The following is a 12,407-nucleotide window of genomic DNA, read 5'->3' as shown; positions in this document are numbered from 1 at the left end:
ACCAATGAAGCGGACATGACAATTATTAATAAACTTTAAGAAATACATTTAAAAAAATATTATTTCGTTTTACACAGTATATTTTCATACAAAATGCACTGTTATAAATGTTTGAATTCACATAACGAAGTAAAGATTCTCTTTTGTATTTTCTTTGTATCAATTTTCTCTATACTTAATCTTATTTTCATTTTCCTTTAATTACTTGTAGAGTTTATTTCGTTCATAAAAGATATTTCTGTTTGTAATTTACTTCACACTACATTGGTAGGTGTATGCATTTACTTTAATATCTTATATATTTTCAGACGATTGGGCTTCTATTTTTGGTGACCCCACAAAGTTCGGCCTTGGTCTGTTTTCGGTCCTCTTCGATATCCTGTTTATCCTGCAACATTATGTCTTTTACTATCGCACTAATTATGAAGAAAAGAGTTAGTAAAATTGAGATCTTACCTGTCAGTTTTTCATATTGTTTATGGGCAAATACTTAATTGAAATTATTCATTGAACATTTTCTTGTAAACTGATACCACAAACTATTTATTTACTTTGTAAGTATTGTAAACAGATATAGCAAAAAAATTAAATAAATGTTATGTTAAATGTGTCGATTTTAATTTCCTATCCTCTTGCTTTAATTATCGCCTATTAACATGTCGATCATTAATTTTTTGAGCTGCGATAATAAAATCAACTAACCAATATCAATAGTTTAACGTCCTCTGCATTAAAAAATAATACAGTAAATTCATTCTGATAAATAAGTATTTCTGTTAAAACTTTCCGATTATCCCGTATATTTCAGTTCAAGAATTATAGGATATCCTTCGTATCTCGCGTAGTTGAAGCGACATCTCGCGGCCGATAGTCAAACATCATTATTTCAAGTTTACAGGTTTCAATAGTATTACAGATGTCTACCGAATATCTACTAAAGTTTGGTGGCAATAATAATAACACTAAATTTTGCGCGGTAAATAGTCAGATTTCCCATGACTCTTATGCTCTCCTAATACAAATTTCCGATTTTTGAAGTTTCATTGCAATAGTCGTGTCCGGCGCATTCACCAAAATTTAACATTCATAATACCTATAGTTAGCTTTGGCGCATAAAAATATGAACTTTCCAAGCTTATTCTGTTCATTTATCAAACAACTATCGAATTGCGCTCTTGTTTACCTTATTTTTGACAAATTATTAAATTTCATTGTGTTTCTTCCGGCGAAATCTACCCACGTATGGCAACAAAAATTTAACTTTTACTGAAATGATTTGCTTAATTCATTAGTAAATGATAACTGAATTGGATGATTAATCAATAAATGATAAGAACTAGCTGTGGCTTACTTTACACCAGCTATACATGGGTCGATTTTAACAAAAAAAAATGCAAAAAATTCAGTAAAATTTGATAATTTGGCAAAAATAAAGCAAACGAGAGCGCATTTAGATCATTTATTGATTAATATTTGATATTGGATGTGATTTATTGAAGAATTAAGCAAAACTATTCTGCCAAAGTTNTTTTAACAAAAAAAAATGCAAAAAATTCAGTAAAATTTGATAATTTGGCAAAAATAAAGCAAACGAGAGCGCATTTAGATCATTTATTGATTAATATTTGATATTGGATGTGATTTATTGAAGAATTAAGCAAAACTATTCTGCCAAAGTTCGATTTTCATTCCTATACGTAAGTCGACGTTGAACGAAAAAAACGTAAAAAACACCGTAAATAACAACTGTATGGCAAAAATACAGCAAGCGGGAGCTCTTTATATCATTTATTAGTTGATCTATATCATCAGTTATCATTTATCGATGAATTTAACAAAAATATTTGGCAGAAGTTCGATTTCAGTTCCCAAAAACAATCGACAGGTAGCTATACATGGGTTATTTTTGGGAACCACAATAGAACATTGGGACAAATTTTTCGCTTAATTCATCAGTAAATGACAACTGATATGGATAATTGATTGATAAATGATAAGAACTAACTGTAGCTTGCTTTATTTTTGTAATAAAATGGTTATTTATTCTGTTTTTACGTTTTTTCGGCTAAAATCGACCCACGTATATGAACTAAAATCGAACGAATCGAGTTGAAAATTTTTGCTTAACTGCTGGAATCGTTCGATTTTAGTTCATATACGTGGATCGATTTTAGTCGAAAAAAACGTAAAAACAGAATAAATAACCATTTTATTACAAAAATAAAGCAAGCCACAGTTAGTTCTTATCATTTATTAATCAATTATCGATATCAGTTGTCATTTATTGATGAATTAAGCGAAAAATTTGTCCCAATGTTCTATTGTGGTTCCCAAAAATAACCCATGTATAGCTACCTGTCGATTGTTTTTGGGAACTAAAATCGAACATTAGGACAAATTTTTCGCTTAATTCATCAGTAAATGACAACTGATATCGATAATTAATTAAAAAATGATAAGAAGTAGCTGAGGCTTGCTTTATTTTTGTAAAAATATAGTTATTTATTCTGTTTTAACGCTTTTTTGTCTAAAATCGACCCATGTATATGAACTAAAATCGAACTATTCGAGCAGTTAAACAAAAATTTTCAATTCGGTTCGTTCGATTTTAGTTTATATACATGGGTCAATTTTAGCCGAAAAAACGTTAAAACAGAATAAATAACGATTTTTTTACAAAAATAAAGCAAGCCACAGCTAGTTCTTATCATTTTTGGTTCCCAAAAATAACTCATGTATGATGTACCTGACGATTGTTTTTGGGAACTGAAATCGAACTTCTGCCAAATATTTTAGCTGAATTCATCGATAAATGATAACTGATGATATAGATTAACTAATAAATGATATAAAGAGCTCCCGTTTGCTGTATTTTTGCCATAAAATTATTATTTATGTTTTTTTTTACGTTTTTTTCGTTCAACGTCGACCTACGTATAGGAATTAAAATCGAACTTTGGCTGAATAGTTTTGCTTAATTCTTCAATAAATCACATCCAATATCAAAAATTAATCAATAAATGATCTAAATACGCTCTTGTTTGTTTTATTTTTGGCAAACGATCAAATTTTATTGCATTTTTTTCTGTTAAATCGACCCGTGTATCGTTAATTTGTTGACCGAAAGTAGGAACAACAATTCAATGAACCAGTATTGATACTTCAATGTGGCTTGTATAACAAATAATTACAGTATATTAATTTTCAGTACTTTTAGTTAAAACTTTTCGATTATCCCTTATATTTCAGCTAAAACTTATACGATATCCTTGGTATCTGACGTAGCTGAAGCGACATCTCTCTGCCAATAGTCAAATATTAGTACATCTAGTTTACAGGTTTCAATTGCAATGCAGTTGTTTGCCAGAGAACTACTAAATTTTTGCAACAATAACAATAACACTAAATTTTGAGGGGTAAACTGTCTGTTTTCTTAAGCGCCTTATACTCTCCTAATATAAATTTTTGATTTTCGAAGTTTCACTGCATGTTTTTATTTCGTATTGTGTTCTGTACGTTCACGTGATTTTGGACAATTTTTAGCCATAAAAACATGAACTTTCCTGTCTTTTTTTTTGCTTAATTTATCAAAAAACAATCAAATAATTCACTCCGCATGCTTAATTTTTGCCAAATTATGTATTTATTCTATTTTTTTACTTTTTTTTGCCAAATATCGGGTTTTTTGCATTGTTTTTCAGTTTTGGATATAAAGATGATTGTTACGAACTATTTTCGCTTAATTTAATAAATAAAATTTAAAAAACCTAAATATTTTCATTTTATAAAATGGTCATCAGAATTTAAAACAAGTATCACCAGAAAGTAAAATTTTCTGATTATAACTTTGCGTTTACATTATCTTTTTACTATTCTTTTGTTTAGCAAAAGAGAGGACAATCCTTTTCTTCCAGAATAATCCAAAGGAACCAAATTTCGTCCCATTATTACGTCTTTGTTGGTATATATATACACAGGAAAGTTGTGAAAAGCAATTACAAAATATGGATACANCTACTTTTTCTTCCCTTGCATACCAGTATTTTAGTTTTACTTTTATTTATTTTCATACAGTACTGATCTGTCAGTACCGCTTCCATTTTATTTAAAGCTATCCCTAAGTCCTCCTTGCTAGATGCTAATAGGTACTGGTATAAATTTTCCTGTGCGAAATAAAAATTGATTTATTGAAAAAATGTTATCTTTTATTTCTAGTATACTTTCTTAGCCGGTATTAGATGGAACAGGTTGAGTTTCTGGGTAGTATTGCCATGTCCTTTGTTTACATGCAAATACAAACACTTCTCCATGACAAAAATGAGTTTTTATGACGAATCCACCAATTCCGTTCAGTTACTGACCGTAATACGTAACTAAGATGCTATCTGCTAATAGTCCAGGCAAATTAGACTTTTATGTGGAAATGTTTGGAATAGACCCGATTTTTTTTGCATGTGACTTGGTAGTAAAAAATTACGTACATCATTAATAAACTACTTGTGCTTATTTTTAGCTACTTGATTTTTAGGTAGGTAAGATTCTTTTATTGGTCCTAAATCGAAGTTTTTTTTATACAGTTTCATAATCTTTTCATGAAATTGTTAAAAAAACCTTTAATTGGACACCAATAAAAGTATATTACCTAAGAATCAAATTTACAAATAGCCAAAAATAACGTTAAATAAAAAAATATAATTTTAATGATTGAATATGATAGAAGTACACTTTTTACATATTCTTTGTGAGCACCAATCATAAGGGATCAATAATTAGTATTCGGTAGCATTACCAAATTAATATTTTTTTTATTAACAAATTAATTGTTATTCCTCTATTTATTCGATCGGGAAGCATGAATAATTAGGTATAACGAAGACCTTTGTTCCCAAAATTTCAAAGCAATAGCCGAATTTCTATTTTAAAAGTGAATACCAAAGAAATCGCTTTTTCTCGATAAATCTTCATTTATTGAAGAAAATTTATAACTTTAAAAAATTGAACCCCTTTAACCTTATCGAAAAAGTGTTTTTAAACAACGTTCTCATTTAACTCTTTTCGTCTAAATTAAAAACGAAAAAAACATCGGAAAAACGATCTTAAAATTTTTATAAACAAGTTTCCTCACACTTGTGAGCGTGCACACAATTTTATTAAATGTATTAATATTGTTTAATGTTTACGTTCAAAAATCAGGTCTATTTCTTACTTATCAAAAAAATGGCGATTTTTCAGCTAATTTATCTAGACTACTACCACGTTATTTCTAGAAAAGTAAGCTTTGATAAAAATTGAAATGACAACAGTTTAAAAATTGCTTTTGTTTGAATCAAGTCAAAATTTAAAGTTCCTCTTTTTAAAAAAATCTGAAAATGCCTCTTTTGCCGCCCTGTTCTTATGCACCGCAATGTGGTAGTGGTTCTTTGCCTCCCTGCTGTCCTTCCCTTATGAATCCTCCACCTCCAGCAGTTTCGAAATGTGGATGTTGTGTAGGACTGCCTCCTCCTCCAAAGTCAGGAGATATGGTCCCGTGGTGTAATGTCTATGTTCCCGCTGTAACTCCCTTCGGGTAGAACATCCCTACATGACAAAATAAAAAAAATATTTATTATGTAAGTAATAATGTTTTAATTTAAAAAATACTGAGTAGGTAATGATAAATAAGACAAAAAATTACGGGGTGATGGCCCAATAAGATAAAATGATCGAAGGTGATAGATATAATAAACAGGCAGGCTACTCATTGGTTTCCAATCAAACCTCAAATCAAATGATACTTATTAAATCGATCAAAAAATGTTCCCTTTAACGTTTAATTAATAATGAGATAACAAAAAGCAGACGCGATGATTGAAGGCCGAAATGAACCTACGTTATAGGTCTCGTCCAATGGCATGAGAAAGTTGGGCAATTGGACCGAAGAAGTTTACAAAAAGAAAAAACCCATTCAAATGTTAACAAACTGTCACCACACACTATTACGAACCCCATAGAGGTCCCACAGCACTTAATCAATCTGAAAAGCATACCTTTGTTATAAGCTTGTGCATGCCGAATCTTCCAACTGTTGTAGACGAAATGCCAATTTTTTTTTATCTATTTCTTTCCTAATTTTAATTTGTTATAAATTTATTAACTCAAGGTTGAGTTTTTAACAATCATGATTCCCATGATTTTAGCATAAAATTCATCAAACCTTTTCATCGTCATGCTCCATAAGCGCTTATGTTTTAAACATTTTTACTTAAAACATAATTTATATAATTGTTATCGGTGGACCCCATTTGCATTTTATGCACCCCCAATTGTTGTCTTCGATGCAATGGACCTCTAGCAGTTCGGAATTGATCCCTAGGGGTGGATAGAAGTCACTAGTTTTAACGAAAAAAAGATAAAATCCAAAAAGTCAATGTTCCGATTTAGATACTTTTTTCTAATTTATTTTATCAACAATTCACATCATCTATCTACCGCCATTTTGCCCCCCTCTGGCCCATTGGCTGGTGACGCCCTTGAGTATACTCCAACTTATTTCAATACTTTCCTTTATGTACTTGTACACCGCAACATGTTTGAACTTTACAAGTTAATTATTAACGCTGTTTTCCGCTTTTAGGTTGATGGTAAACATTGAAAAGCCTGGTATACGTAATACTCAACATTAATGTAACGTCCCCTGAACGTTGTATGTCTACAATTTTATCTGAAGAGTGTTATCTAAAGTAAATGTTAACTACTTGGTATAAGGGTGAAGTCAAATAGCTGTTTTGTTAATCGTAAAAATAAAAAAAGAAAATAAAATACTTTTGACAACATACCGTTTCATTATCTGTAAATATTCTAAACGATTTTTAACGATTTGTTTGCCAATATTCTTCACGAACATAATAGAACTTATCTATCTTTAAATCTGTAACTATTTATTACCTCGAATCGGTACCGTTTTAAGTCACACTCTATCAGTGTTTCTTTGACTTTATTTAAGTTGATTGTAAGTTTTAACTGCTAATATGAAACTGAGTGTTAAATTTATAATTTTAATAATTTATACCGAATATATTACACTGCACTGTTTGACTAACGATGACTTTGTCAAAGATGCAATTCCTTATTGGTTGTTTCGGAACGTATCAGATATCGTCATAATATACAAAACTAACAACGAAATTGAAGTTGACCAAGTAATGGAAGCACTTCCTGATAACAAACCTTTCATGTTATTCGATCGTTCGGACATGTTCAACATTAAACTGACTAAAAGAAGCTTCTTTTTAATGATTGAAACAAACCCCAATGACGCCACTTTAACTTTCCACAAGATAGAAAAAAATTTAAGTGTGACAACTCCGATTCTGATCGTTTTATCTTCGAACAGTTGCAAAGAAAACAAACGGTTATTGATGAAATGGACACTTCGATTTAAAAGACTAATAATTGTAATGACCTCGAAGTCTTGCTCAAATCATTACATGAACATGACAACATACAATCCGTTCACGAAGACGTTGGCAACGTTTAATAGAACTCAAGAGCAGCAAATGGTAGAATTTTTGCAAATAAATAATTTTAGAAGACATAAAATAAAGACAACTGTATTCGAAAATGGGCCGACGGTTGTGTTCAAAAAGGGACGATATATAGGGGAAGATATTTCGTTGATGGGTCTAATAGAAGAATATCTCAATGTGACCATAATAAGTCACGAACCAAAAGAGGGAAAAACTTTTGGATCATCAAAATACGGATCAATCAAAGAACTTTTAACCAATGAAGCGGACATGACTACGGTCCAGATGTTCATTAAGATTTACGACACTGACGACGTTGATATGACCAATTATCTCACTTTTGATTATGTTTGCATTGTGGTTCCAAAAGCAGAAAAAATGCCCATATGGATGGCTTTCTTCACAAACTTTAACGTAACCCTGTGGCTTATTCTGATTTTAATACCGACGTTACTTTACTTCGGGTTGTTAGTAACCCAAAGGCTTCGTGCAGAACATTTTAAGAGGAACAAGCCTACAGTGACTGACGTTTTATTCAAAATAATTCGGATTTTCTGGAACGTGAGCCGACTGGAACCAGCAGGTGTATTTTCGAGTAGATTTTTCACCGGTCTCACTTTGATTTACGTGTTTTTTATTTATACTGTATTTCAAAGCAGATTTGTCACGTTTTTGACAACACCTAAATATTACCCAGAAATTAATACATTGGAGGATCTAAGTAATAGTGGATTGGTCGTTTCGGTAAAGTCTGAAAGTATTTCCGACACCCTAAACGGTACCACTATTCCTAATGGGTTCATTAATGTTAAATTGATACCTACAGAAAGTCCTAATTATAAAGCATTCCTTACACGCCAAAGGACGGTTACTTACTACATGGAGATATGCGGACCCAATTATCACATAATGCCCAATTGTCCGAGGTATTACGCACTAGGGTACATGACAAAGAAGAACTTTTATTTTCTGGAAGACATCAATAGACTTGTTGCAAGAGTAAGGGAGTTTGATCTCAAACACAAATGGGACGTGGACGCCATTTATCAAGACACAATGAAAAGAAGAAATGGAACAATAGAGCAGAAAACTGAAACAGTTACTCTAGTCGAATTTACAAGTGCTTTAGTTGTACTGGTGTTCGGACTGAGTTTTAGTATAGCTACTTTTATTTTCGAACTCGTTAATTTTCATTTGCTGCACTGGAATTTTTTTTAGAATTGCCCCTACAATCAAATTAGTCACATGCTTACAAAAGAACGCACTACAAATATATAAATAGGTAAGTGCAATAAAACCTCTTTAAGTCGAACATTGATAAGTCGAAAACCTCCAAAGATTTGAAAAAATGTTTTGTTCCCTTCCCTTCAAGCCCCAGAACTTCCATTACTGGAAATCTCAACCCTCAATCGAAACAATCAGTGAGCCCCTGCAACCCTTTGTGGTACATATTTTCCCTCTCATCATCATCATCATTATCATCATAAGGTCGTTAGTCCTAAGACTGCTTGGACACGACCTCCACTCTTTCCTATCCTAAACTAAACTTTGCATTTCCCTAAACTAGAACAATCCACATCCTTAACTATGTCCTAACATTCCACGCTCGAAGTCGTAACATATTGTACCTATTCCTATTGCACTTATTGATGACATCCCCTGAGGTAGTCCCCTCCCGGACATCCGAATGGGGGACTAGTTTGCATCCGGAATGTTTTACCCCAAAAGACGCCGTCATTTAATTTTTAACGTATGTTTTACTCGGGATCATAATGTGGTGGTTTTCCCGTTGCCTTCCACATTGCAGTATTGTGCATCAGAGTGCTATACCGATCCTAGTGATCTCTGCCACCCTGAGTACTGAAAGAGATCTATAACTCGAGAAATTAAATTGGACCTTTGTATTTCGAACATAGCAATGTTTTATTTTACAACCTTTATAACTCGATAATTTGAAACTTATTACGTTTATAGTTCTAAGAAAACTAAGTTATTGACTTTAAGGATTTGCCGACAATGTAAGTACACCAAAGTTTAACCTCTACAAGTCATAATCCTCCATAAGTCGAAAAATGTATAACTCGATTTTTTTGGCGTCCCCCTTGATGTTCGAGTTATAAAGGTTCTACTGTATATGTATCTCGTAGCTAATTCGAATAACCTGAAGTCTAGAATAGAGATGCACCAGATGGCTGGTAACTCGACATTAAATATTAATACCAAATTCATTTTCAAATTTTACCTACTATTGTAGGTATCTAGGAAGTCAGATAAGTCAGAACGGAAGGAGTAGTAGGGATATTAAGCAGAGGATAGCTCAGGGTCGAGTCGCCTTCAATAAAAAGAAGTCACTTCTATGCTTGCGAATGGTTAATTTAGAAATTCGAAAAGGGTTATGTTTGGTCACGGCGCTGTACGGGTGCGAAACATGGACAGTGGGCGCGGCGGAAAAGGAAAAGTTAGAAGTGTTAGACATGTGGTTATACAGGCGAATGATGAGGATACCGTAGATAGAGAAGGTTAGAAGTGAAGAGGTATTAGAAAGAAAAGGAGAACAGAGGACTCTATGGAAGTCAATAAGAAATAGTCAAGATAGGTTAGTAGGACACCTTCCCAGGCATGAGGGTCTAGTCAGAGACAATTAGAGGCAGACCTATATTAGATTACTGTTCGCAAATAGTTAAGGATATGAGCTGTTCTTGTTTTACGGAAATACGACAATTAGATCAGGATAGGAAAGAATGGAGGTGTGTGTCCAACCAGTCTTAGGACTGACGACTTTATGATAAAGATATTAAATGTCAAAGTGTTTCATATATATATATATAATATTAGTTGTGCCGGGTATCTAGCAAAACCGCTACGGTTAATTTGTTCATGTCTTCGTTCTGGTGATTATTCCATTAAAAACCACCCTCATTAACGTTCTAATGCAACCATAAGTCTCGTTGAAAAAGTGGTTCAAACCATAAAACAATGAAATTTTAATTCTTGGCAGGTGGATTTTCAACGCGAGGGTTAAGTTAAAACCGCTAAAAAGGGCAAATAATAATTATAAAAGCTAAGGTGACAAAATCGTGTTAATTGGTTGTCGTTTATTAACTTAACATTAAGAACTAAGTATATTAAAATAACAAATAGTTGAGTACAGTAATCAATAAATAATACTAATTAGAACAAACAACCTATCCCAATACAACTTTAATTACCATTTTTATTAGGTAGATTTTTTGTTCTACTTATATTAAATTATTATTACTGGGGTCGGTTTTTTTTTCTTGTCTAGTAGAATTGCTGGAGACTGCTTGGTACCCGACCCATCTATAGTCTAGACGAAAATGAAATAGTTATAATGCATTGGGTATTGTCACATAGCGTTTGTAATTTCCAAAATTATACTTTTCTGTCTATCTCGGAATTAAGTTTTTGAAAACGCAGAACTGTACATATGTACGTAATAGCATTTGTTATGATTTCGGGATGTAATCAGTCGACTTTGCGAAACGCGAAACCACTACTGCGAAAACGCAAGACCAATTTTCATTTATTTCATTGCAAAAAAATCGAGCAGGCAATGCAAATAATGTAACTATTATAACAAATTCAGTTTCTATGATACAGTATTTTTCGAAACAAACTGCAAAATTGCGTGAAATACTTTCGAGCAAAATTTTAAATAGATATAACTTAATACACATAGTAAAAAAAGAAAATGCCGGGATTTAGACAACCTTGTTGTGCTCCTTGTCCAGGACCTGTTCCCCCATGCTACTGCGCACAATGCGGCCCAATGCTAACCATCCCCGCAAAGCTGGACGTGGCAGGAGGAATGCAGCCAATACAAATACAAATTATCCCTTCCTGCCCTCCACCGTGCTAAGGTAGATATTCCAATAAATAATTATTAACTTGTAAATCGGCATCCTGTCTTTTCCTGCTAAAAAAAAAAATGGCAGTTATAGGGACTGCCGATAGAAGTGAAAACATAGAACTTTTAGTAGTAAAATTTGAAATTTCACAATGTTTGAATAAAAATTATCAACATCAATCTGGTTTTCACATCTATTGACACTCCGAGCAACAATTATATGCATGTTTATATGGTTTTTTATTATTCAAATATTTACATAAATTTCAATGTACTTGATTTTTAACATTGTTTGCATCATTGTCATCATTAATTTCAACAATTCTCTGTATAGATACAGATATACTCAGATATATACTGCTACAAGCATGTCGGTGACGCGAACGCACTAGATTTCACCCATCCACAAAGCGTCTAACGCCTACAGCACACGGCCGCTGCGCGTGCGCCAGTCGTGAGCATGTCGGTGACGGCAACCCAGAACATTTTCCCCTGCCAAAAAGTGCCCAACGTCGCTAAAGAAGTTTTCACTTCAATTATGGTGACGATTGTGAAACAACTAAATATCAACGGCTTACTATTAGGCTGCTAGGCTTTAATCATTTTAATTTCGTCTCTTAATTCTTGATTTTTTTTTTCCTAGTTATTTTAGATCGCCTCTTATTTCTCTTGTCAGCTTTATAAATTCATCATTTCTTATTTCAGCCTCAGACACTTTTTTTGCTTCACCTGTATACTCTTTGAATTTCAAGAATATGGATCGTTACGGGTTTCTTGCTTGATTAATAGTAGGCCCTTTAGTGTACCTATGCTTTTTTGTCATGTTAGCGCGGAAAACTCGTTTTGCGTGCTATGAAATAGGGAAGAAATGGCCTCTTTTCAGCCGTGTTTTAGTCGGGAGGCAATGAAATTAGTCTTTTGAGCGCATGCGCTCAAGTTTATGGGCATGCGCAGAAATCAGCTGTTCAATGACAAAGTCTTTCTAACCTCTAAATCATTTACTCTTATTTGATTTCGCCAACTATCAATTTAAT

General features: G+C 32.8%; 1 protein-coding gene and 1 long non-coding RNA gene across 2 annotated transcripts in view; both read left to right on the top strand.

Moving 5' to 3' along the window:
- The window catches only part of LOC108737775 (cystinosin homolog), a 30,138-nt gene extending 29,532 nt beyond the window's left edge, over nt 1-606 (top strand). Inside the window, exon 9 of the mRNA XM_025980063.1 lies at nt 309-606. Coding sequence (XP_025835848.1) covers nt 309-439 — 131 coding nt within the window. The 3' untranslated portion in view covers nt 440-606. The remainder of the gene's footprint in view (nt 1-308) is intronic.
- A 4,164-nt stretch (nt 607-4,770) lies between these two features.
- LOC108737925 lies at nt 4,771-6,812 on the top strand. The gene is made up of 2 exons (XR_001937920.1): nt 4,771-5,609; nt 6,614-6,812. It is a non-coding gene; the product is annotated as an uncharacterized LOC108737925 (long non-coding RNA).
- Nucleotides 6,813-12,407: the final 5,595 nt, after the last annotated feature.

Source organism: Agrilus planipennis, unplaced genomic scaffold (genome assembly GCF_000699045.2).
Source record: "Agrilus planipennis isolate EAB-ADULT unplaced genomic scaffold, Apla_2.0 scaffold14, whole genome shotgun sequence".
NCBI lineage: Eukaryota > Metazoa > Arthropoda > Insecta > Coleoptera > Buprestidae > Agrilus > Agrilus planipennis.
This window is presented reverse-complemented; position numbering and strand designations above follow the sequence as displayed.